Below are 25,532 nucleotides of genomic sequence, written 5' to 3'. Positions count from 1 at the left end.
GTCCGTGAACTTGTGTCTGATACCGAAGGTGAGGCCTCGTGGGAAGAGGAGGAGATCAGATATTTCTCTGACGAGGAGTCTGAGGGCCTTCCTTCTGATCCCACTCCCTCCCCTGAAAGGCAGCTTTCTCCTCCCGAGAGTCTGTCTTTTGCGGCCTTTGTCCGGGAGATGTCTACGGCCATCCCCTTCCCGGTGGTTGTGGAGGACGAGCCCAGGGCTGAAATGTTTGAGCTCCTGGACTATCCTTCTCCACCTAAGGAAGCGTCCATAGTACCCATGCATCATGTCCTAAAAAAGACATTGCTGGCGAACTGGACCAAGCCACTAAGTAATCCCCACATTCCCAAGAAGATCGAGTCCTAGTACCGGATCCATGGGGACCCAGAGCTGATGCGCACTCAGTTGCCTCACGACTCTGGAGTTGTGGATTTGGCCCTAAAGAAGGCTAAGAGTTCTAGGGAGCATGCTTCGGCGCCCCCGGGCAAGGACTCTAGAACCTTAGACTCCTTTGGGAGGAAGGCCTACCATTCTTCTATGCTCGTGGCCAAAATCCAGTCTTACCAGCTCTACACGAGCATACACATGCGGAACAATGTGCGGCAGTTGGCGGGCTTGGTGGACAAGCTCCCCCCTGAGCAAGCCAAGCCATTTCAGGAGGTGGTCAGGCAGCTGAAGGCGTGCAGAAAATTCCTGGCCAGAGGGGTGGGTGTATGACACCTTTGATGTTGCGTCCAGGGCCGCAGCTCAAGGTGTGGTGATGCGCAGACTCTCATGGCTGCGTGCCTCCGACCTGGAGAATAGGATCCAGCAGCGGATTGCGGACTCGCCTTGCCGTGCGGATAACATTTTTGGAGAGAAAGTCGAGCAGGTGGTAGAGCAGCTCCACCAGCGGGATACCGCTTTCGACAAGTTCTCCCGCCGGCAGCCTTCAGCTTCTACCTCTACAGGTAGACGATTTTTTGGGGGAAGGAAGACTGTTCCCTACTCTTCTGGTAAGCGTAGGTACAATCCTCCTTCTCGACAGCCTGCGGCCCAGGCTAAGCCCCAGCGCGCGCGCTCTCGTCAGCAGCGTGCGCCTCAGCAAGGCCCCTCGGCTCCCCAGCAAAAGCAAGGGACGAGCTTTTGACTGGCTCCAGCAGAGCATAGCCGACATCCAAGTGTCAGTGCCGGGCGACCTGCCTGTCGGAGGGAGGTTGAAAGTTTTTCACCAAAGGTGGCCTCTCATAACCTCCGATCAGTGGGTTCTGCAAATAGTCCAGCAAGGATACACCCTCAATTTGGCCTCCAAACCTCCAAATTGTCCACCGGGAGCTCAGTCTTACAGCTTCCAGCACAAGCAGGTACTTGCAGAGGAACTCTCCGCCCTTCTCAGCGCCAATGCGGTCGAGCCCGTGTCATCCGGGCAAGAAGGGCTGGGATTCTATTCCAGGTACTTCCTTGTGGAAAAGAAAACAGGGGGGATGCGTCCCATCCTAGACCTAAGGGCCCTGAACAAATATCTGGTCAAGGAAAAGTTCAGGATGCTTTCCCTGGGCACCCTTCTTCCCATGATTCAGGAAAATGATTGGCTATGCTCTCTGGACTTGAAGGACGCCTACACTCACATCCCGATACTGCCAGCTCACAGACAGTATCTGCGATTTCAGCTGGGCACACGTCACTTCCAGTACTGTGTGCTACCATTTGGGCTCGCCTCTGCGCCCAGAGTGTTCACGAAGTGCTTGGCTGTAGTCGCAGCGGCACTTCGCAGGCTGGGGGTACACGTGTTCCCATATCTCGACGATTGGCTGGTGAAGAACACATCCGAGGCAGGAGCTCTACAGTCCATGCAGATGACTATTCGCCTCCTGGAGCTACTGGGGTTTGTGATAAATTATCCGAAGTCCCATCTTCTCCCAGTGCAGAAACTCGAATTCATAGGAGCTCTGCTGGACTCTCAGACGGCTCTCGCCTATCTCCCAGAGACGAGAGCCAACAACTTGTTGTCCCTCGTCTCGCGGGTGCGAGCATCCCAGCAGATCACAGCTCGGCAGATGTTGAGATTGCTGGGCCACATGGCCTCCACAGTTCATGTGACTCCCATGGCCCGCCTTCACATGAGATCTGCTCAATGGACCCTAGCTTCCCAGTGGTTTCAGGCTGCTGGGGATCTAGAAGACGTGATCCACCTGTCCACGAGTTTTCTCAAATCCCTGTATTGGTGGACGATTTGGTCCAATTTGACTCTGGGACGTCCTTTCCAAATTCCTCAGCCGCAAAAAGTGCTGACCACGGATGCGTCTCTCCTGGGGCGGGGGAGCTCATGTCGATGGGCTTCACACCCAAGGAAGCTGGTCCCTCCAGGAACGCGATCTGTAGATCAATCTCCTGGAGTTACGAGCGGTCTGGAACGCTCTGAAGGCTTTCAGAGATCGGCTGTCCCACCAAATTATCCAAATTCAGACAGACAACCAGGTTGCCATGTATTACATCAACAAGCAGGGGGACACCGGATCTCGCCCCCTGTGTCAGGAAGCCGTCAGCATGTGCCTCTGGGCTCGTCGTCACGGCATGGTGCTCCAAGCCACATATCTGGCAGGCGTAAAGAACAGTCTGGCCGACAGGTTGAGCAGGATTATGCAACCTCACGAGTGGTCGCTCAATTCCCGTGTAGTGCGACAGATCTTCCAGGTGTGGGGCACCCCCTTGGTAGATCTCTTCTCATCTCGAGCCAACCACAAAGTCCCTCAGTTCTGTTCCAGGCTTCAGGCCCACGGCAGACTGGCATCGGATGCCTTCCTCCTGGACTGGGGGGAGGGTCTGCTCTATGCTTATCCTCCCATACCTCTGGTGGGGAAGACTTTGTTGAAACTCAAGCAAGACCGAGGCACCATGATTCTGATTGCTCCTTTTTGGCCGCGTGAGATCTGGTTCCCTCTTCTTCTGGAGTTGTCCTCCGAAGAACCGTGGAGATTGGAGTGTTTTCCGACCCTCATCACACAGGACGAAGGGGCGCTTCTGCATCCCAACCTCCGGTCTCTGGCTCTCACAGCCTGGATGTTGAGAGCGTAGACTTTGCCTCTTTGGGCCTGTCGAAGGGTGTCTCCCGCATCTTGCTTGCTTCCAGGAAAGATTCCACTAAGAGGAGTTACTTCTTTCTATGGAGGAGGTTTGCCGTCTGGTGTGACAGCAAGGCCCTAGATCCTCGCTCTTGTCCTACACAGACCCTGCTTGAATACCTTCTGCACTTGTCTGAGTCTGGTCTCAAGACCAACTCTGTAAGGGTTCACCTTAGCGCAATCAGTGCATACCATTACCGTGTGGAAGGTAAGCCGATCTCAGGACAGCCTTTAGTTGTTCGCTTCATGAGAGGTTTGCTTTTGTCAAAGCCCCCTGTCAAGCCTCCTACAGTGTCATGGGATCTCAATGTCGTTCTCACCAAGCTGATGAAACCTCCTTTTGAGCCACTGAACTTCTGCCATCTGAAGTACTTGACCTGGAAGGTCATTTTCTTGGTGGCAGTTACTTCAGCTCGTAGAGTCAGTGAGCTTCAGGCCCTGGTAGCCCAGGCCCCTTACACCAAATTTCATCCTAACAGAGTAGTCCTCCGCACTCACCCTAAGTTCTTGCCAAAGGTTGTGTCGGAGTTCCATCTGAACCAGTCAATTGTCTTGCCAACATTCTTTCCCCATCCTCATTCCTGCCCTGCTGAACGTCAGCTGCACACATTGGACTGCAAGAGAGCATTGGCCTTCTATCTGGAGCGGACACAGCCCAACAGACAGTCCGCCCAATTGTTTGTTTCTTTTGATCCCAACAGGAGGGGAGTGGCTGTGGGGAAACGCACCATATCCAATTGGCTAGCAGATTGCATTTCCTTCACTTACGCCCAGGCTGGGCTGACTCTTGAGGGTCATGTCACGGCTCATAATGTTAGAGCCATGCCAGCGTCGGTAGCCCACTTGAAGTCAGCCTCTATTGAAGAAATTTGCAAAGCTGCGACGTGGTCATCTGTCCACACATTCACATCTCATTACTGCCTGCAGCAGGATACCCGACGCGGCAGTCAGTGCTTCAGAATCTGTTCGGGGTTTAGAATCCAACTCCACCCCCCTAGGCCCATGTTTATTCTGTTCCAGGCTACACTCTTAGTTAGTTGGATAAATTGTTAGGTCAATCTCAGTTATGTCCTCGCCGTTGCGAGGCCCAATTGACCATGTTTGTTGTTTTGAGTGAGCCTGGGGGCTAGGGATACCCCATCAGTGAGAACAAGCAGCCTGCTTGTCCTCGGAGAAAGCGAATGCTACATACCTGTAGAAGGTATTCTCCGAGGACAGCAGGCTGATTGTTCTCACAAACCCGCCCGCCTCCCCTTTGGAGTTGTGTCTTCCCTTCTCTTTGTCTTGCTACATATGAGACTGGCCGGCACGAGCCAGTTTCGGGCGGGAAGACGGCCGCGCATACGCGGTGCGCATGGGCGCGCGAGGACTAGCAAAGGCCTTTGCTAGTGAAGATTCCAATTGGAGGGGCTGCCATGGACGTCACCCATCAGTGAGAACAATCAGCCTGCTGTTCTCGGAGAATACCTTCTACAGGTATGTAGCATTTGCTTTATCCTATGCAGATGACATCCTGCTTCTCTTACCAGTGACAGCATCAAACATAGATCCAACTCAGTCTGTAGCAAATGGTATGACTGCTTCAGCATCTGGACCCTGACCAATAAACTGAAATTTGAATGCATGAAAAAAACAAGGTCCTGTGATTCCGAAATCGGGGAGTTGCGATCCCATCATCAATATCTTTGACCAGTGGTCAAATCTTTACAGTCTAATCTGAAACCAGAGTACTAGGGGTCTTGCTTGACTTTTCACTCACCTTCTCTTCCCATATTAACCAGTTAAGGAAGAAAACACTGTTCAAACTGAGACTGCTACATCTAGTCAGATCATTCTTCGATCAAAAAGCCTTCACACTACTAGTCCAAATGTTAGTCCTACCTCACTTGGATTACTGTAACGTTCTATTTCTTGGTATTAAGTGTCAGTATAAAAAAAACTGCAAATCATACAGAGCACAACTGCTAGACTAATATACAGATTGATAATACTAGCGTTTCCACTCATCTAAACAAACTGCACTGGCTTCCCATAGCAGAAAGACTCAGGTTCAAAGCTACTACTACTACTATTTAGCATTTCTATAGCGCTACAAGGCGTACGCAGCGCTGCACAAACATAGAAGAAAGACAGTCCCTGCTCAAAGAGCTTACAATCTAATAGACAAAATAAAGTAATGAATTCAATTAATGTGTACAGGAAGGAGGAGAGGAGGGTAGGTGGAGGCGAGTGGTTATAAGTGGTTACGAGTCAAAAGCAATGTTAAAGAGGTGGGCTTTCAGTCTAGATTTAAAAGTGGCCAAGGATGGGGCAAGACGTAGGGGCTCAGGAAGTTTATTCCAGGTGTAGGGTGCAGCGAGACAGAAGGTGCGAAGTCTGGAGTTGGCAGTAGTGGAGAAGGGAACAGATAAGAAGGATTTATCCTTGGAGCGGAGTGCACGGGAAGGGGTGTAGGGAAGGATGAGTGTGGAGAGATACTGGGGAGCAGCAAAGTGAGTACATTTATAGGTTAGTAGAAAAAGTTTGAACAGGATGTGAAAACGGATAGGGAGCCAGTGAAGCGACTTGAGGAGAAGGGGTAGTATGAGTAAAGCGACCCTGGCGGAAGACGAGACGGGCAGCAGAGTTTTGAACCGATTGGAGAGGGGAGAGGTGACTAAGTGGGAGGCCAGCAAGAAGCAGATTGCAGTAGTCTAAAGGAGAGGTGACAAGGGTGTGGATGAGGGTTTTGGTAGAGTGCTCGGAAGGAAAGGAGCGGATTGTACAGATGTTGTAAAGAAAGAAACGACAGGTCTTGGCGATCTGCTGGATATGAGCAGAGAAGGAGAGAGAAGAGTCAAAGATGACCCCAAGGTTTCGAGCTGAGGAGACAGGGAGAATGAGAGAGCCATCAACAGAAATAGAAAACGGGGGGAGTGGGGAGGTGGGTTTGGGGGGAAAAATGAGAACCTCGGTTTTGGTCATGTTTAATTTCAGGTGGCGTTGAGACATCCAGACAGCAATGTCAGACAAGCACGCTGAAACTTTGGTTTGGATGCAAGGTGAGATATCAGGGGTAGAAAGGTAGATTTGGGAGTCATCAGCATAGAGATGGTAGGAAAAGCCATGGGATGAGATTAATGAACCAAGGGAAAGAGGAGGGGACCAAGAACAGAACCCTGAGGTACGCCGACAGGCAGAGGGATAGAAGTAGAAGAGGATGCACCAGAGTGAACACTGAAGGTGCGGAAGGAGAGGTAGGAAGAGAACCAGGAAAGGACAGAGCCCTGGAATCCATGTGAGGACTTGTTTAGTTTTTCAAATCCTACAAGGCTTCACCTCTGAACTGCTAAGACCGCTTCGTTATGTCTGGTTCAGTCTAACAGACTGAAACACCAACTGATGCTAGCATCACTGTTCAAAAGACAATTAGATATCAGAAGATTTTCAGCCTTCTATTCCCCGTTCTTGGAGTCAAAATATGAAACTCTGTACCTATTCCCATCAGAACAGAAAACAGTTACCTCAACTTCAGGAAGAGGCTAAAAACCTTTCTCTTCCCAAAGACTGCTTCATAACAATCCATCATGACTTCTACCTGATGGGTTTTGGTGCGGCAGCAGGGTGAAGGTGGAGTGGGAGTTCCAGACCTTCGTCACTATTATTGGGTAGTGCAAATCCGGTCATTGATGGCCTGGGGATTGCCTACACCTATAAGTGAAGCTAGAGGGGGTATTATTGGATAAGATCTATTGTGGGCAGCTCTTTTGGACCCCTCTAATGATTCCAGGGCGGTGGAGGATTCAGAACTGTATCATACAAGACTCCCTGGCTATTTGGATTCTTTGGTTTTGTGTTTTGTTCCGGGGTGGGCACATTCCACAGTGTGCCCCGTTTTCAGCTTTGGCCCCTCTTATTGAGGGTTGGTCTTCACATGCATTTCAGTTGTGGGAACAAAGGGGGCTTACACATCTTTGTCAGCTGCTTAAGGAGGGTGCACTCCTTATCTCGTTTTATGAGCTGCAACATTTTTATCACTTAGAAAAGATTTTTTTATGTATTTGCAGCTTAGACGACACCTTTATAATGAGCATCGTCGGGAGGATTTTTGGGATCTCTCCGCCCCCTTTGAGGTTTTTTTTTAACCACAGGCCTGCAAAGGTGAAAGCTGATTTCCTTCCTTTATGATTTTTTTTTGTTTGTTTGTTTCCGACCGCCTCTATGGAGGTGCCCCGTTATATACGGCACTGGGAGTCTGATTTGGGGTGACCTGTGTCTTCGCAAGAATAGGAAGGAGCTTACCAAATCATGTTCCGTATTTCTGTCTCAGCTAACTTGTTGGAAAACTGTGTACATAAGTATTGCCATACTGGGACAGACCAAAGGTCCATCAAGCCCTGCATCCTGTTTCCAACAGTGGCCAATCCAGGTCACAAATACCTGGCAAGATCCCAGAAAAGTACAAAACCTTTTATGTTGCTTATCCCAGAACTAAGCAGAGGATTTTCCCCAAGTCCATTTTAATAATGGTCTATGGGCTTTTCCTTTAGGAAGCTGTCCAAACCTTTATAAAGCCCCGCTAAGCTAACCGCCTTTACCACATTCTCTAGCATCAAATTCCAGAGTTTAATTACACGTTGAGTGAAGAAAAACTTTCTACGATTCATTTTTAATTTACTACTTTGTAGCTTCATCGCATGCCCCCTAGTCCTAGTAATTTTGGAAAGAGTAAACAGATGCTTCACGTCTACCGTTTCCACTCCATTCATTATTTTATAGACCTCTATCATATCTCCCCTCAGCCATCTTTTCTCCAAGCTTAAGAGCCCTATCCGCTGTAGCCTTGCCTCGTATGTGGTAAAGGGCCCCCACGACCATAGCACATTTTACCTTCACACAAACGGGGGCCTGTTGGTAATGGTGCAGGGGAGGAGTACACATTTCCACATTTGGTGGGCGTGTCCTTTTATTAAACCTTTTTGGAGTAGATGGGCGTGGATATTTTCTACTATGCACTCAGCTCCTATACCAGCAGATGCTGCTGGTGCATATGGTTCCTGCTTCTCTCTCCCTGGATGTGGCGAGGATTCTCCTCCCATATATAGCGGTCATCTGGTGGGAGGGAGGTGGCTAAATGCTGGTGGTCTGCAGTGCTCTTGAAGATGCCTTGTCTTCGGAGTGCTCTATTGGATGCTTTTTATTTTAATAAGCTGATGCAGGGCCGGTCTTAGCAAGTGCGGGGCCCTATGCAGACCAATTTGGTGGGGCCCCATTCTAGCCCCACCCCCACCATAGCCCCGCCCCACCGTACCCCCGCCCCCACCCTAGTTCCACCCCATTGATAAAATTATTCCATTTTTAGAACACTTTATTTATGAAATTTCAAATAAAGACAAATGAAGCTAAACTTGTACAAAAAACTGATTGAAATAATAAGCACAATGCTATCATGAAACCTCCCCTCCCCAGAAATTATTCAGTTCAAGTCCACTACAATTAGTAGTTCCAATTCTCATAACAAAGGAGAATAAAGGAAAAATATTAAGAAAAGGTTCAGTACTTTCAAATTCCCCTATTACTCTGTAACCCATATATGCAATAAAATAAAAATGAAATGAAAAGATATACAATAAAATAAAGTGATATGTAAAATATAATGTACAATATAAAAACATATAGACCACCAAGGTATTAAAATTGTTTTAAAATATATACCACAACTCTCTGACTCAAGAAGACTCCGACTCTGTCATCCATAATTGTCTGACAACACACAGAAAAAAAAATAAGTTAAAAAAAAAAAGTCACAATTAATACCTTATACACCAATATACCAGCCATACGGAAAATGCAGATTATCAACAATATGAAGCTAGCAAGGGATCATAATATCACAATTCTCATGTAGAGCCACAAAACACCCTTTTAGAGATAGTGTGTCATGATTTAGGCTCTACACCCTTTCCGATGTTTGGTGCCACCTTAGTAAGGCCAACACACAATCTCTCCACTGCAAAACACTATACACAAACGTGTGCAAAAACACACTCATAACCTTAAACCATAAACAGCACTAATTCCAAGGACAGGACGAGCTACAACCTTATGCGTGGCGTGGAAAGGCAACTGTAATTACACCGGGCTCTAAAACACCAGTGCCACAACCTAGTGAAAAAAAAACAACAAAAAGGGCTGCAAACTATACGCTAGCAGAATACTGCACCTTCCTTGATCACACCTGAAAAACACATGAATGCAAAATACTGAACTGGAAAGTTACCTCAAGAAGTCAGACTCAGTATGTAGCAATACTACAAAAATTAAAACTTGCATGAAAAATATCACAGATGCACATTTCCAAAAACTAACATATTCCAATTAATAAATCCTGAATAAAATAGTTTTTTCTACCTTTGTTGTCTGGTGACTGTTTTTCTGATCATGCTGGCTCAGTATCCGACTGTGCTGCTATCTGTCCTCTTAACTCCGTTTCCAGGGCTTCCTTTCCATTTATTTCTTTACTTTCTGCCTTTCTTCTTCATTTCTTGCCCTACATCCGTAAGTAAAAGCTGGGTCCTCCGCAGACTTGACTGTCCAGTGGATCCAGCTTCTGCCTATTTTCTATATCCATGTGCACTTTTTCTCCTCTCTTCCTTTTCCCTCACCTCATCTCCTTCCTCACTCTTCCCTCGCCTCCATCCATGTCCAGCATTTCTTCTCTCTCCTCCATCCACCCATGTCCAGCGACCCTCCTGTCCCCCCTGCCATCCATCTATGTCCAGCAACACCCCCTGTCCCCTCTGTCCTCCCCTGCCATCCACCTATGTCCAGAGACCCCCTCCCCTCCATCCACCCATGTCCAGCGACCCTCCTGTGCCCCCTGCCCTCCACCTATGTCCAGAACCCCCCTCCCCTGCCATCCACCCATGTCCAGCAACCCTCCTGTCCCCCCTGCCATCCATGTCCAGCAACACCCCCTGTCCCCTATGCCCTCCCCTGCCATCCACCCATGTCCACCGACCCTCCTGTGCCCCCTGCCCTCCACCTATGTCCAGAACCCCCCTCCCCTGCCATCCACCCATGTCCAGCGACCCTCCTGTCCCCCCTGCCATCCATGTCCAGCAACCCCCCGTCCCCTATTCCCTCCCCTGACATCCACCCATGTCCAGCGACCCTCCTGTGCCCCCTGCCCTCCCCTGCCATCCACCCATGTCCAGAAACCCCCTCCCCTGCCATCCACCCATGTCCAGTGACCCTCCTGTCCCCCCTGCCATCCATGTCCAGCAACCCTCCTGTCCCCTATGCCCTCCCCTGCCATCCACCCATGTCCAGCGACCCTCCTGTGCCCCCTGCCCTCCCCTGCCATCCACCTATGTCCAGAAACCCCCTTCCCTGCCATCCACCCATGTCCAGCGACCCTCCTGTCCCCCCCTGCCATCCATGTCCAGCAACCCCCCTGTCCCCTATGCCCTCCCCTGCCATCCACCCATGTCCAGCGACCCTCCTGTGCCCCCTGCCCTCCCCTGCCATCCACCCATGTCCAGCGACCCTCCTGTGCCCCCTGCCCTCCCCTGCCATCCACCCATGTCCAGCGACCCTCCTGTGCCCCCTGCCCTCCCCTGCCATCCACCTATGTCCAGAAACCCCCTTCCCTGCCATCCACCCATGTCCAGCGACCCTCCTGTCCCCCCCTGCCATCCATGTCCAGCAACCCCCCTGTCCCCTATGCCCTCCCCTGCCATCCACCCATGTCCAGCGACCCTCCTGTGCCCCCTGCCCTCCCCTGCCATCCACCCATGTCCAGCGACCCTCCTGTGCCCCCTGCCCTCCCCTGCCATCCACCCATGTCCAGCGACCCTCCTGTGTCCCCTGCCCTCCCCTCCCATCCACCTATGTCCAGAAGCCCCCCTCCCCCTCCATCCACCCCATGTCCAGCGACCCTCCTGCCCCCTTGTCAACTGCCATCCACCTATGTCCAGTAACCCCTCCCATCCCCCCTGCCCTCCACCCATGTCCCGTGACGCGAGTCTCCTCGTTCCCCTGCTGCTCCCCCTCCCTCCAGCCACCTGAGACATCTCCCGTCTGACCCCCCCCTCCCCGACCCGCCAAACGACCCTCTTCTGCCGCCCGCACCTCACCTGACCAGACCCAGCATTTAAAAAAAACCTCCAAGTGGCGGTGCCGGTGCCTCGCGTCAGAGAAGAAAACTCGCTTTGTCGTTGGCCGGCCTTCCCTCAAGTCCCGCCCTCTGATGTAACTTCCGCAAGGGCGGGACTTGAGGGAAGGCCGGCCAACGACAAAGCGAGTTTTCTTTTCTCAGACGCGAGGCACCGGCACCGCCGCTTGGAGGTTTTTTTTAAAATGCTGGGTCGGGTCAGGTGAGGTGCGGGCGGCAGAAGAGGGTCGTTTGGCGGGTCGGGGAGGGGTCTCAGGTGGCTGGAGGGAGGGGGAGCAGCAGGGGAACAAGGAGACTCGCGTCGCGGGACATGGGTGGAGGGCAGGCGAGGCAGAGGCGAGGCACGCCGTGCGGGGCCCCCTTAGGCGCGGGGCCCTATGCGGCCGCCTTGGTCGCCTCTGCCTAAGACCGGCCCTGAGCTGATGGCGCAGAGGTGGGGGCTCCTCGCATTTCAGAAAATTTGGGCACCAGAGTCTGTCCCAATAAACAGCTGTTTTTAGGCTCCATAGTACAGTATACCAGCCATGGTTCTAGTTAGCCTACTTCTATTTGTTAAGGGGTTACCTGTACTTTTGTACTTTTTCCCTACTTGGATCTAATTGAAGCAGGGGATAAGGGGGTAGTGGTAGGGGGGATAGAAGGGGGGTTGTTTGTTATCATATTTGGAGGCCTGCTTCTTCGCTGTTTGACTATGTATGCTTTTGGAAATTTTAAAAAAAAAAGCACACAACAGCGCCCCCACCGCTCATATGTGCGTTCCTTCCCATCTACCACTAGAGTGTGGGTCCATCATCCACAGTGAGGAGAGGACATGCTGCTGGTGCAAGACTTTTTTGTGCCTTCTCTGCAAGTATTGTCTTTCCTGCTTTTATTTTTTTTTTCTCTTTTCAGGATTTTTTTCTCCTTACCTTTAAGTTTGTCAATTTTTTATTTATTTATTTATTTATTTTATTGCATTTTTATCCCACATTTTCCCACCTCTTTGCAGGCTCAGTGTGGCTTATAATATAAGATGAATGGTGGAAATACAATTCGTTACAACTTGGTTATGGATTACATTGTGAAGAATTATGTGAGACAATCAAAGTGTCGTTAAGGAATATAGCAATGGAACAAAACTTTGAAACATAGGAAGGAGACAAAGGGAAGCTAACAGGGCAGTATTAAGATACGAAGACATATGGTAGAAATAGTTCTGTGAGTCAAGGAATGAGTGAGGTGAGGTTATGGAGGATGAGAGATCGGGAGTGGATGTATTGATGCATTAATGGACATTGGGTGTGGATTTTATGTGTTTCGGTTCTTTCCGTCAGTTTTTTCAAAAAGATGGGTCTTCAATAATTTGCGGAAGGAGGCTTGCTCGTAGATCGTTCTCAGGTTGCGCAGCAGTGAATTCCAGAACTGCGTGCTCATGTGAGAAAAGGTTGACGCGTGTAGCGTCTTGTATTTCAAGCCCTTGCAATTAGGGAAGTGGAGGTAGGCTGGGGCTTCGCCGTGAATGATTTTGTGGACTAATGTGCATACTTTAAAAGTAATGCGTTCCTTGAGTGGAAGCCAGTGTAGCTTCTCTCTTAGGGGTTTTGCACTTTCATATTTTGGTTTTCCGAAGATGAGTCTGGCTGCTGTATTCTGGGCTGTTTGAAGTTTCCTCAGTATTTGCTCTTTGCAACCTGCGTATAATGAGTTGCAGTAATCCAGATGGCTGAGTACGAGGGATTGCACTAGGCTGCGAAAGACGGATCTTGGGAAGAATGGTCTTATTCTTTTCAGTTTCCACATGCAGTAGAACATCTTTTTGGTTGTGTTGTTTGCGTGAGTTTCGAGTGTTAGGTGGCGGTCGATAGTGACTCCAAGGATTTTTAGCGTTTCTGAGATTGGCAAGTTTAGTTTTGGTGTGTTTATAGTGGTAAATTCATTCGTGTTGTATTGGGAGGTGAGCATCAGGCATTGAGTTTTTTCTGCATTTAATTTCAAACGAAATGCATCTGCCCATGTGTTCATGATGTGTAGACTTTGATTGATTTCATTAAAGATTTCTTTGATGTCTTGTTTGAAAGGGATGTATATTGTCACATCATTGGCGCATATATATGGTTTGAGGTTATGGTTTGATAGGAGTTTTGCCAAAGGGATCATCATTAGGTTGAAGATGGTTGGTGAGAGGAGTGATCCTTGTGGTACTCCACATTCAGGTGTCCATGCATTAGACGTGGTTGAATTTGATGTAACTTGATACGAACGCTGTGTTAGGAATCCCTTGAACCAGTTCAGGACATTTCCTCCGATGCCAAAATATGCAAGTATGTGCAATAGGATTCCGTGGTCCACTATATCGAAGGCACTTGACATGCCGAATTGTAGGAGGAGTATATTGTTGCCAGTTGCAATTATTTGTTTAAATTTAGTCATTAGGGTGACTAGTACTGTTTCTGTGCTATGATTTGACCGGAATCCCGATTGGGCATCATGCAGTATTGAATGTTTGTTTAGATAGTTTGTGAATTGTTTAGTTACCATTCCTTCAGTTACTTTGGTTATTAGTGGTATGGATGCTACTGGCCTGTAATTGGTTATTTCTCTCGTGCTTTTCTTTGTATCTTTTGGAATTGGGGTGAGTAAGATTTTTCCTTTTTCTTTTGGGAAAAGTCCGTTTTGTAGCATGAAGTTTACGTGGTTCGTTAGGTCTATTATGAATTGTTGAGGAGCAGATTTCATGTGGTTATTTGGGCATATGTCTAGCTTGCAGTGGGATTTGGCAAATCTTTTAAGTGTTTCAGAGATGAGGTCTTCTGATAGTAGTTCGAATTCGGTCCAGGCTCTGTCTGCTGGGTATGTTCCTTCTTTTGGATCTAGACTATCTAGAAGTGTGGCGTATTCAGTAGGGCTAGCAGGTATTTTGAGTCGTAATTGTATAATTTTCTCCTTGAAGTATTTCGCAAGGTTGTCAACATCTGGTATATCTTTGCCGTTGTTTGTGACTGGTGTGGTGTCTAACAGTTTGTTCACAAGGTTGAAGAGTTTGTGTGTCTTTGTAGTTTGGTCCTATTATTGTTTTGTAGTGTAGTCTTTTAGTCTGTTGGTCCCTGTCCTCTCGAAGAAGATTGACACCATGTATCTTATCCAGAGTTCCCCTGGGTTTGATCAGCTGCAGTTGGTCTCATTCCCTGGTGGTGGAATCCGCACTCAAATGAGCCAGAAGTTCTAAAGACTTTGCTTTGGTGTCCTTCACATACAGAAGCTTGAACTCCGGACTCCGTTGGGTGGAAGATGTATCGGGCTTTCAATGTTCATCTCCCGTATACAGTCATATCAGCTCTACATGAGCCTCTCTACTTGTGGAACCTGGTGCGCAGTATGATTGATTTGGCACTTGAGCAGGCTAAATCTCTTCGCCAGCTAGCCAGGCAGCAGAAGCCATATCGTAAATTCCTGGCCAAGGGCTCTTACGATATTTTTGTTGTGGCATCCAGGATTTCTGCTCAAGAGTATACTGATGCGCAGAATCATGGCTGCATGTCTGTCTTGGACCAACTGGTATAGCAGAGGTTGTTGGATGCCACATGCCAGGGGGATAATCTTTATGGAGAGAAGGTGGAGGAGGTCGTGGACCTTGTAAAAAGTACACTGATACCATTGATACTCTCTCCCACCAGACGCTTTCTTGTGCCCTCCTTATCTAGGAGGTTTTGGGGCAAATCGGAGAGGTCCGTACAACTCTGAGGTGTAGCTTTTCTCAACAGTCACAGCCCCAGCACACTCGTTCTCATCACCACCATGCACGTAAGGCCAAGCCTAGCTCCTCAGTCAAAACAGGGGACGAGTTTTTGACTGGCTCCAGCAGAGCATAGCCTCTGTAATATTGACTATTCCTGACGACCTACTGGTGGGAGGGAGACTGAGGTTTTTTTTCCAAGACAGGTGGCCCCTTGTATCCTCTAACTGGTTGGTTCTCTAAATAGTCAATCTCAGGTATGCCTTACATTGGCATCAAAGACTGCCAAATTGCCCTCGTTTTCACGAAGAAGTACTTGGAGAGGAACTCGCTGCCCATGTGTCCCATCCTAGACCTAAGAGCCCAGAGCAAATTCCTAGTCAAAGAAAAGTTCAGGATGGTTTCCTTGGGCACCCCTCTCCCAGTGATTCAGGTTCAAGATTGGCTATGCTCTCTGGGCTTAAAGGATGCCTACACTCATATCCTGATACTTCAGGCCACAGGAAATATCTGATTTTGGTTGGGAACACATCATATTCAGTACCACATGTTGCCATTTGGCCTTGAATCTGCTCCCAGGGTTTTCACTAAATGTCTAGCAGTAGTCATAGCGACACTACGTAGACTGGGAGTCCATGTGTTTCCCTACATGGACAATCGGCTGGTGAAAAGCACTTTGAAGGACGGTGCTCAGGAGTCCATGTGGAGAACTATTCAGGTGTTAGAGCTGCTAGGGTTTGTTTTACATTACTCTGTCCCATCTGCCCTGGTTCAGCAATTGGGAGTTTATTGGAGCCCTACTAGACACATAGGTGCGTGCCTTTCTCCCTGTGTTGGGGGCGGACATTCTCGTTACACTTGCCACTTGGGTTCGAGCCAGCCAGCAGGTCATAGCTTGGCAGATGTTGAGGTTACTAGGCCATGTGGTCTCCAATGTGCATGTCACTCCCTTGACATGTCTTCACATGAGAACTGCCCAGTGGACCCTACCTTCCCGGTAGTGTTGGGACTCCGGGATCCTGGCGGATGTCATCCGGGTAACACCGGAATTAGTTCAGTCCCTCCTCTGATGGACAATTCATTCCAATTTGACCGTGGGACTTGCATTCCAAATTCCTCAGCCCCAGAAGGTGCTGATGACAGAAGAATCCCACCTGGGGTGGGGAGCTCATTTGGAGGGTTTCACACTCAAGGTGCTTGGTCAGCTCAGGAGACAGCAGATCTTCACAACAACCTTCTGGAGCTGTGGCAATCTGGAATGCTGTAAAGGCTTTCAGAGATTGGCTGTTTATCCAAATTGTACTCATTCTTACGGGGGTTGCAATGTATTACACCAACAAGCGGGGTTAGGGGGTACCAGATCATATCCTGTGTGTCAGTAGGCCGTCTGGATGTGGCAATGGGCTGTCCAGGGCAGGATAGTTCACAGAGCCACATACCTGGCAGACAAATCCAACAGCCTGGCTGAAAGACTGAGCAGGGCCATGCAACCACATGAGTGGTCACTCAGCGTGGGCATTGCCCACAAGATCTTCCAAGTGTGGGAGACCCCCTCGGTGAGTCTGTTTGCCACTCCATTCAATTACAAAGTCCCTCAGTACTGTTCCAGGCTTGGGCACACGACAGACTATCATCAGATGCCTTCCTCCTCCATTGGGGGAACAGCCTTCTGTATGTATGTCCTCCCTTCTCTCTCATGGGGAAGACTTTGCTGAAACTAACTATATCTCAAAGATATAGTGGAATTAGAAAAGGTGCAGAGAAGGGCGACGAAAATGATAAAGGGGATGGGGCGACTTCCCTATGAGGAAAGGCTAAAGCGGCTAGGACTCTTGAGCTTGGAGAAAAGGCAGTTGAGGGGAGCTATGATAGAAGTCTATAAGCTAATGAGTAGAGTCGAACAGGTAGATGTGAAGCGTCTGTTTACGCTTTCCAAAAATACTAGGACTGGGGGGCATGCGATGAAGTTACAATGTAGTAAATTTAAAACGAATCGGAGAAAATATTTCTTCACTCAACGTGTAATTAAACTGTGGAATTCGTTGCCAGAGAATGTGGTAAAGGTGGTTAGCTTAGCAGAGTTTAAAAAAGGTTTAACGGCTCTCTAAAGAAAAAGTCCATAGACCATTATTAAATGGGGAGAATCCACTATTTCTACGATTAGCAGTATAAAATGTTTTGTACTTTTTTGGGATCTTTCCACGTATTTGTAACCTGGATTGGACACTGTTGGAAACAGGATGCTGGGCTTGATGGACCTTTGGTCTTTCCCAGTATGGAAATATTTATGTACTTATGTAACCTTTCTAATAGCCACATATTGGCCCAGACAGATCTGGTTCCCTCTTCTTCTGGAGTTATCCTCCGAAGAACGTTGGAGATTGGAGTGATTTCCGATTCTTGTAACGCAGAATGAGGGATCTCTTCTATGTCCCAACCTCCAGTCCCTGGCCCTCACAGCCTGGATGTTGAGAGCTTAGAATTTACTTCCTTTCATCTTCCTGAGGGTACCTCCAGGGTCTTGCTGTCTTCCAGGAAAGATTTCACCAAGAGGTGTTATTCTTTCTAAAGGAAGAAGTTTGCCGTCTGGTGTGAGGGCAAGGCCCTAGATCTTTTTTTTTTTTTTTTTTTTTGCCCTACATAAAACCTGCTTGAATACATTCTGCACCTCTCTAAATCTCATCTTAAGACAAACTCCGTAAGGGTTCACCTCAGTTAAATTAGTGCTTCATAGGTGTGGCTGGCAGGGATCTGCAACCCCCGCTAGCAGATCTCCTCCCGGTAAAAAGAACACTTAACAGCCTGTGCATCCAGCAGTGTCGCTCAGCCGCTGCTGCCCCATCCCTCGAGCATGTGCAGAGGCTGGCCATGTCAGTGACTCTGGGACACTACCACCAGCTGCGCAGAGTGTAAGTGTTCTTTCTGCCAGGAGGAGGTCTTCGGCTGGCGAGACTTGAAGATCCCCTTCAGCTCAGGTATTTTTGGTTTGATGGGGTGTAGGTAGAGAACCCGAGGGGGATGAGGAGAGCGGGGGGGGGGGGGGGGGGGGGCAAAGAGGACAGGGAGAGGAGCCCGAGGAGAACAGAGAAGAGATTAGTTATCGGGCCAACCTTAAATTTGCCATCTGGCTACGCTCCTGCTTCAGTCCCTGTCCCCACCCCATCCCTGCAAGCTCTGACCATACTGGCCAATCTTACTAAACAATATATATGTATAAAGTTATGAGTGTATAGATATAGATATGTGTATGTGTGTGTGTATATATATATATATATAGATAGATATAGATAGGGGATAAGAGTGTGCTGGGGTCAGGCTAAAGAGGGACAGAGTGCTGCAAAGGTGGGGAAGAGTGTGCTGAGATTAGGCTAGGAAAGAGAATAAGAGAGATCAGACTGAGAAGGAGGGAAGAGAGCTCTGGGAAGGCAGAGTATGCTGAGATTGGGCTGGGTGTGCTACTGACACCTGCAGTCTGGCATCTATTTTTGCCTCTCAGCTCTCTCTCTCCCTCCCCCCCCCCCCCCTCCCCCGTTGTATTTGTTTTCAGAGGTCTCTAGCAGCCAGTAGCAATTAATACACACTGCTCATGCTGACTCAACAGCCTTCTGTCTGCTTCCTGAGCAGAAACAGGAAGTTGCATCAGAGAGGAGGCTGTTGAGTCAGCATGAGCAGTGCGGCAGTGTTGCCAGGGTTGTGGGTTTCTCGCCCAGTTGGGCTCCTTTCCGCGAGTCGCTGCGGCTTTTTCACGCTGCATGTGGGTTCCGGGATTTTGGGCAGCTTTTTTTAAGCCCTGCTGGTGGTTTTTTCGCCCACCGTGGGTGGTCGCGGGTTGGCTGGTTTTCCCGCGGCTGCGGACAATAGAAGCCCCACGGAGGTGGGCTTCATGATGTCATTTGTATGCAAATGGCCTCAATATTTATTAATGGTGTCATTCACATTCAAATTGACTTTGTGCAGTTTTGGGCTGGCTTTGGGCGTGACAAATTTTTTCCATCCGGCAACACTGCAGTGCGGGAGAATCGCTACTGGCTGCTGCAGTCCTTGGAAGGAAATACAATTTTTTTTAATTACACGGGGAGGGGGGGGGGAATTCAGAGGCAAAAGGAGATGCCAGATCACTGGTTGTGGGGGGTCAGGAGGAAATGGAGTCATGTGGTAATCTGTGGCAAATACTTTTGCTTTGTTTTACCATTCCTGTGGGGTGGTAAACAGTTTTTCTTCCGCATCTGTGGTACTCCCTTCAAAATGTTTACCTTTACCACATGTCCCCATCCCCATGTCATTCTCTACTCCTTTCAGAACCCTGCAGCCCAATTTGATCCTAACTACAGCCACCAGATGTCACTGTTTCAAAATGACTGAAAGTCCCTCAGCCAGGGTCTTTGAATACCACCTCCACGGTATCCCTAGCCACTTGGGGAGCGAGTCCCAGCCCTTATCTATTGTTACTCTTCATCTTAACTTGTGAGATCAAGTCTTGAGGTGTTTATCCTTTTGGAAGAGTTCTTGAGGACTATATATAGAAGGCAAGTGAAGATGTTAGTGCATTCAGATTAGGTAGCAATTAGACATACCTTTAAGATATTTTTGTTGTGTAATTTAATGAAAGGCAAGGGGGAAGTTCATAAATTCACCTAATCAGCAATCTCACCTGATTTTTTTATTTAGATGTTAGATTTAGTTACTTGCTCTGATCATCAGGGCTTTATTTCCTTGCGCTGTTCCAGCGCTAATTTTACAGCACTGTTTGGAACAGCGCGGGGAAATGATCATTGGGGCCTGAATGCACAGTTTTTTGCCTTCAATGTAGTAAACTAATGGCATGCAAATTACCGCCACATTTTAAAAGTTTGTGCTGCCAGAAAAACAGAAAATGCAGCACATACTGTGGCGATAGAATGTAACAGTTTGCTGCTGATTAGCCAAAAATCCCCTCCCTACCTGTCAATGTGTGAGCCTGACAGAAAAGGAGACAATAGAAAAAAAAAGAGGTTGTGCAAGGGGTCACCTCCCCCCACCCAAAAACTCTGACACTCCCCCCCAAAACAGTACCCAAAAAATCCATGATAGTGTAGTGGTCCCCTCCACCTTTTTCACATACCATTAATCAGAAGCAGCAGCAATGTACATTGGCTCCTGCCTCCGCACTGCAGTCTTTTTGAAATGTCTCCTGATACCGCATATGCACCTGGGATGCGCGATGTGGAATCAGTCTGCCAAATAAAGGAATTTTCACTTTACTTGGTAGACTGAGCAAACACTACCAGCTAAGAGAAAAATTATTTTATTTGGCAGACCGATTGATCCTGCATGGCACATCCCAGATGTGTTATACAGGGCCAGGTGCTGCAATTTTGCTAGATGGGGGCCCAGCGTGTGAGTATTGCTCCTGCCTCTGGTTAAAGGTATGTGGGGGGGAGGCTGGGAGTTCATGGTACGTTAGATTACCACAAATATTTTTTTGAGTTTTGGGGGGTGGGGTTGTGGTTCACTAGAGTACCAGGAATTGTTTGTTTTTGGTAGGGGTGGAGAGGGGATTAGGAGATTTATGGGGAAGGGGATGGAGGTGACCTGAGGCAGCAAGTAATGGGACTGCTGGCTGCCTTGGTGTTAGTCTGCAGGACCCATCCCTTCTATGCCTCCTTTTATCTGGTGTTCTTGTTTACCACCTTAGGTTTCTGTAGCAGTTCTTTGCAGCTGTATTACCATCCATTTAAATAGGATGTGTGCAAGCATCTAATTCGGGGGGGGGGGGGGGTTGCACAAGGTTAGTTTCTGCACAAGCCCCTTTTCTTATCAAGTGCCCAGAAAGCTGAGGGCAGACCCTATGCCATTCATAAGCTTTGGTCTACTCTAGCTTTTTGTGCTTGGGCTACTTGTATTCAATAAACCTGTCATTCAATTCAGTGAATGTTTCTTTCCTCCTCCCCCCCCCCCCCCCCTCCATAATTCTTTTTGTATTTTACAGTTCAATAGTTTCATTTTTCTTTCCTTCAAATTCCTGTTTCTCCTTATAGCAACATCCGTTGTTTCAAGATTGATCAGCCTTCGACAGGCTTCTCAGCCAATGATGCCTCAAGCATTCCAGCAGTGTGGAGCCATGGGTACACCGAGGCCTCGGGAGTCAAAAACAAGTAGGTCATCAGTCCATGATTATTGAAGAATAAAACAAGGGAGTGGCAGCACAGGAAAGTAGAAAACATTTCTGAAACAGGCGCTAATTTATCACATGAAAATGTTTTTGTACAGAGAATTGGGCAGGCCAACTATAAGAGATGTGCCCTGCCTACTCCAGGGCTGCTGCTGCTTTGTTGGAAAGGGTTGCTAAGAGACCAGGGACACGGACTGTCTGCCTTTGAAGACTAGAGAGCCTGAGAACAGTCTAAGTATTCAAATGCAGCTCTGCTCCCTGGACAACATCATCTTTCCCAAGAGCATGTTACCCAAGCATATAAGGGCAATATTGAAACTTCAAATGGAGGGGAGGAAAGAGATGGTCTTGAAAGCATGTATATTGAAAGTCTGGCATTTAAGGACAAAGTTCCCTAGGTAACTAGCATATCTTTCTAGACCACCCATCCTAAACTTCTCCACAAAATGTTCCTTATGCTGACCCCTTTGGATTACCTGTGAATAGTGCCTCAAGCTTTCATAAACATAGCATCCCTTCATTTGTCAGTATGTTATGGAGAGTTTCTTCAGGGAAGGTGAAGTTTGTTGGAGGTGGGGAGGGTGGGCAGGTATACATTTTCAGTGGTGTTTTAGATTGAAAATTCTTGTTCAGCTAAAATGCCACAAGAAGCACCAGCAAGGAATTCAGGCAGGAATGCAGGTTATCAAGCACAGGCAGTATACAGTGAGGCAAACTAAGAGACCATAAAATACTATTGCACACAAGGGAAGGTTAGCTGCAAATGACTCAAGACTGTGTATTTTGTACAGTAAGGCCCAGATGCTTCACAAATGCATCTGATTTGTGCTTCTGGGTAAGGACAAGAGACCAGTGCAGAGATGCAGTTCCAGCTGGCATAAAATAATTACAGCTTACTGTAAAACTATTTTCATGTCCAGCAAGAGAACCAAATTTGGGAGAACTGAAAGATAAATTATAAGAATAGAGGATAGTGAGCTGAACCTGGAGCGTGCTCTGTTCAGCTGGTAGAAAATTGTAATGCAATCGTCAAAGTGCTTCTTTAAGAAAAATATAGTAGTGTGGTTGCCACTCATATGAACAAACTAAAGATGCAAATAAAAGCATATATATATATGTACAGTGCATTCCATTTAAGTGCACATCGGATAAGCACATGCTCTGTTTAACTGCATGCCGTACTTCGGTCCCGTTTTTGGCGCCATCAATTTCTATGGGGACAAACTTCGGTTTAGCGCACCACTGATTGCAAGATTCACTTATATGCATGGTTTAAGACCGCTCCTCTGCAGGAAAGACTCCGCATAAGCGCACGCACGGAATATGGAAGCCGATTGACACGTGACAAAGGGGCGGTAAATTTGAAATCTCGTTGATTAACTGCCACATGCAGAAGAAGCAAAAGAATGTTGTTAGAGTGTGCACTGGATTCATCGTCATGCAATTGTAAGACTTTAACACTGGCTGAATGAATAGAATCTCTTAAAAAATTAGAAAACAAACAGTCGAGCATCTGATGCTAAAGAATATGGTGTCAATCCCAGTCAGATTTCACGTATCGTGAAGCAGAAAGACCAGCTTCTGGAAGACTGGCAAAACAATACAAATCCACACCGGAAACGTAAATGGGCGGGAAAACCTGAGGATGTAGAAGATTCTCTTCTTTGATGGTTTTCTCAAGTCAGGAGCAGACAGTTTCCTGTCAGTGGTCTACTGCTTATGGAGAAAGCTAATCAGCTACCTGAAAGTCTTGGACTAACTGAATTCAAAGCCACTGTTGGATGGTTGGAAAGATGGAAGGAGAGGAACAACATAAAATTCAAGAAACAGCATGGTGAAAAACAAGACGTTGATGACTTTGGTGCTGAAAATTGGGTTGTTTCAGTTCTTCCTACCCTCTTGAATGAGTTTGCACCTCGTGACATTTTCAATGCTGATGAAAACGGTTTCTACTGGTGAGCGATTCCTGACGGAACACTTGCATTCAAAGAAGCCGAAACTACAGGAGGTAAAACGTTGAAGGACCGACTGACGATCCTCCTTTGCTGCAATATGGATGGCAGTGAGAAGCTGTAACCACTCGTCATTGGAAAGAGCAAACAGCCCAGTTGCTTCAAGAATGTTAAGCGACTTCCTGTGTCTTACGAGGCTAACGCAAATTCATGGATGACTGGGGAAATTTGGAAGCAGTGGCTAAAGAAGTTAGACACTAGAATGCGGGCACAAAAGCGTCATATTTTGTTGCTTTGTGATGATTGTGCTGCACACAGTGATGATGTCAAGCTGTCTAACGTCAAGGTGGTCTTCCTGCCACCAAACACTACCTCTCTGATCCAACCTATGGATTTTCAGCAGCCAGTCTGGTCATCCATAACGCTTATCAGACGACGTAGCACAAGAGCCCGATAATGTTGTTCGAGATTGGCTATTATGCCCTGATCCAACCTATGGAGAGATTGGCTATTATGCCCTGATCCAACCTATGGATCAGGGCATAATAGCCAATCTCAAACAACATTATCGGGCTGTTGTGCTACGTCGTCTGATAAGCGTTATGGATGACCAGACTGGCAAGGATAAACCTGCTGTTGAACTGGCTCGTAATCTATCAATGTTGGATTCCCTACATATGCAGAAAGAAGCCTGGAATCATGTTACACAGGCAACAATTGTGAACTGCTACAAGCGGGCAAGCTTTGTTAAGGATGTGGAGAGGGACGAAATAGATGCAGCTGTTGCAAACGCGTCAGATGAACAGGCTATTGACATCCCAGCCGGTGTTACTGAAGAGTTTCATCACTACGTAGCTGTTGATTACGATCTACAAACAGCTGACGACAGCACTGATGTCGAGATATGCACCTACACGCAGGCAACAGCTGATGATGAAACAGATGATGAAATGAGCAGCGAGGCACATGCTGACGAAATTCAACAACCTCCTGTCACTTTTGCAAGAAGTGAGAATGGTGCCCAGCTCCTCCGGGGAGGTTCCTGCTGACAGCGCTCTGTGCTGGGAAAGTTTTCTGTATTTGATGGCTGCTGAAGGGGTTAAGCACTGCTCCCACTGTGGGAAATGCAGATCAGCAGCGGGGCTTTGCAGCACATGGTGCCTTGATGCTAGTGCTGGCACAAGCATGGTGGGCAATGATTCTTCCCACCCGATGGAGTTGGCAGTGGGCGCCATCTTGGAGGCGCCGTGTGACTTGACCCTCGCGGTTGCGGAGGGGTCTGAGTGCAGGGGGACGCCTCGTTTTGAGGTTTCTAGAGGAGCTATTGCCTCTGCTTCCCCCAATGTGGGGGCGGATGCACAGGGTGAGTTTTTCTCCCCTGAATTTGTGCTGCTGATGCATAAGTACATAAGTACATAAGTAATGCCATACTGGGAAAAGACCAAGGGTCCATCGAGCCCAGCATCCTGTCCACGACAGCGGCCAATCCAGGCCAAGGGCACCTGGCAAGCTTCCCAAACGTACAAACATTCTATACATGTTATTCCTGGAATTTTGGATTTTTCCAAGTCCGTTTAGTAGCGGTTTATGGACTTGTCCTTTAGGAAACCGTCCAACCCCTTTTTAAACTCTGCTAAGCTAACCGCCTTCACCACTTTCTCCGGCAACGAATTCCAGAGTTTAATTACACGTTGGGTGAAGAAAATTTTTCTCCGATTTGTTTTAAATTTACTACACTGTAGTTTCATCGCATGCCCCCTAGTCCTAGTATTTTTGGAAAGCGTGAACAGACGCTTCACATCCACCTGTTCCACTCCACTCATTTTATATACCTCTATCATGTCTCCCCTCAGCCGTCTCTTCTCCAAGCTGTATAGCCCTAGCCTCCTTAGTCTTTCTTCATAGGGAAGTCGTCCCATCCCCGCTATCATTTTAGTTGCCCTTCGCTGCACCTTTTCCAATTCTACTATATCTTTCTTGAGATGCGGCGACCAGAATTGAACACAATACTCAAGGTGCGGTCGCACCATGGAGAGATACAACGGCATTATAACATCCTCACATCTGTTTTCCATACCTTTCCTAATAATACCCAACATTCTATTCGCTTTCTTAGCCGCAGCAGCACACTGAGCAGAAGGTTTCAGTGTGTTATCGACGACGACACCCAGATCCCTTTCTTGGTCCGTAACTCCTAACGTGGAACCTTGCATGACGTAGCTATAATTCGGGTTCTTTTTTCCCACATGCATCACCTTGCACTTGCTCACATTAAACATCATCTGCCATTTAGCCGCCCAGTCTCGTAAGGTCCTCTTGTAATTTTTCACAATCCTGTCGCGATTTAACGACTTTGAATAACTTTGTGTCATCAGCAAATGTAATTACCTCGCTAGTTGCTCCCATCTCTAAATCATTTATAAATATATTAAAAAGCAGCGGTCCTAGCACGGACCCCTGAGGA

General features: G+C 47.9%; 1 protein-coding gene across 1 annotated transcript in view; it reads left to right on the top strand.

The window, feature by feature from the left end:
* The window catches only part of PHLPP1 (PH domain and leucine rich repeat protein phosphatase 1), a 588,343-nt gene that overhangs the window by 527,973 nt on the left and 34,838 nt on the right, over positions 1-25,532 (top strand). Inside the window, exon 14 of the mRNA XM_030207564.1 lies at positions 20,983-21,099. Coding sequence (XP_030063424.1) covers positions 20,983-21,099 — 117 coding nt within the window. The remainder of the gene's footprint in view (positions 1-20,982; positions 21,100-25,532) is intronic.

This window comes from Microcaecilia unicolor, chromosome 1, assembly GCF_901765095.1.
Source record: "Microcaecilia unicolor chromosome 1, aMicUni1.1, whole genome shotgun sequence".
In the NCBI taxonomy this organism is placed as follows: Eukaryota; Metazoa; Chordata; class Amphibia; order Gymnophiona; family Siphonopidae; genus Microcaecilia; species Microcaecilia unicolor.
The sequence above is the reverse complement of the archived record's forward strand: the minus strand, read 5'-3'. Positions and strand labels throughout refer to the sequence as shown.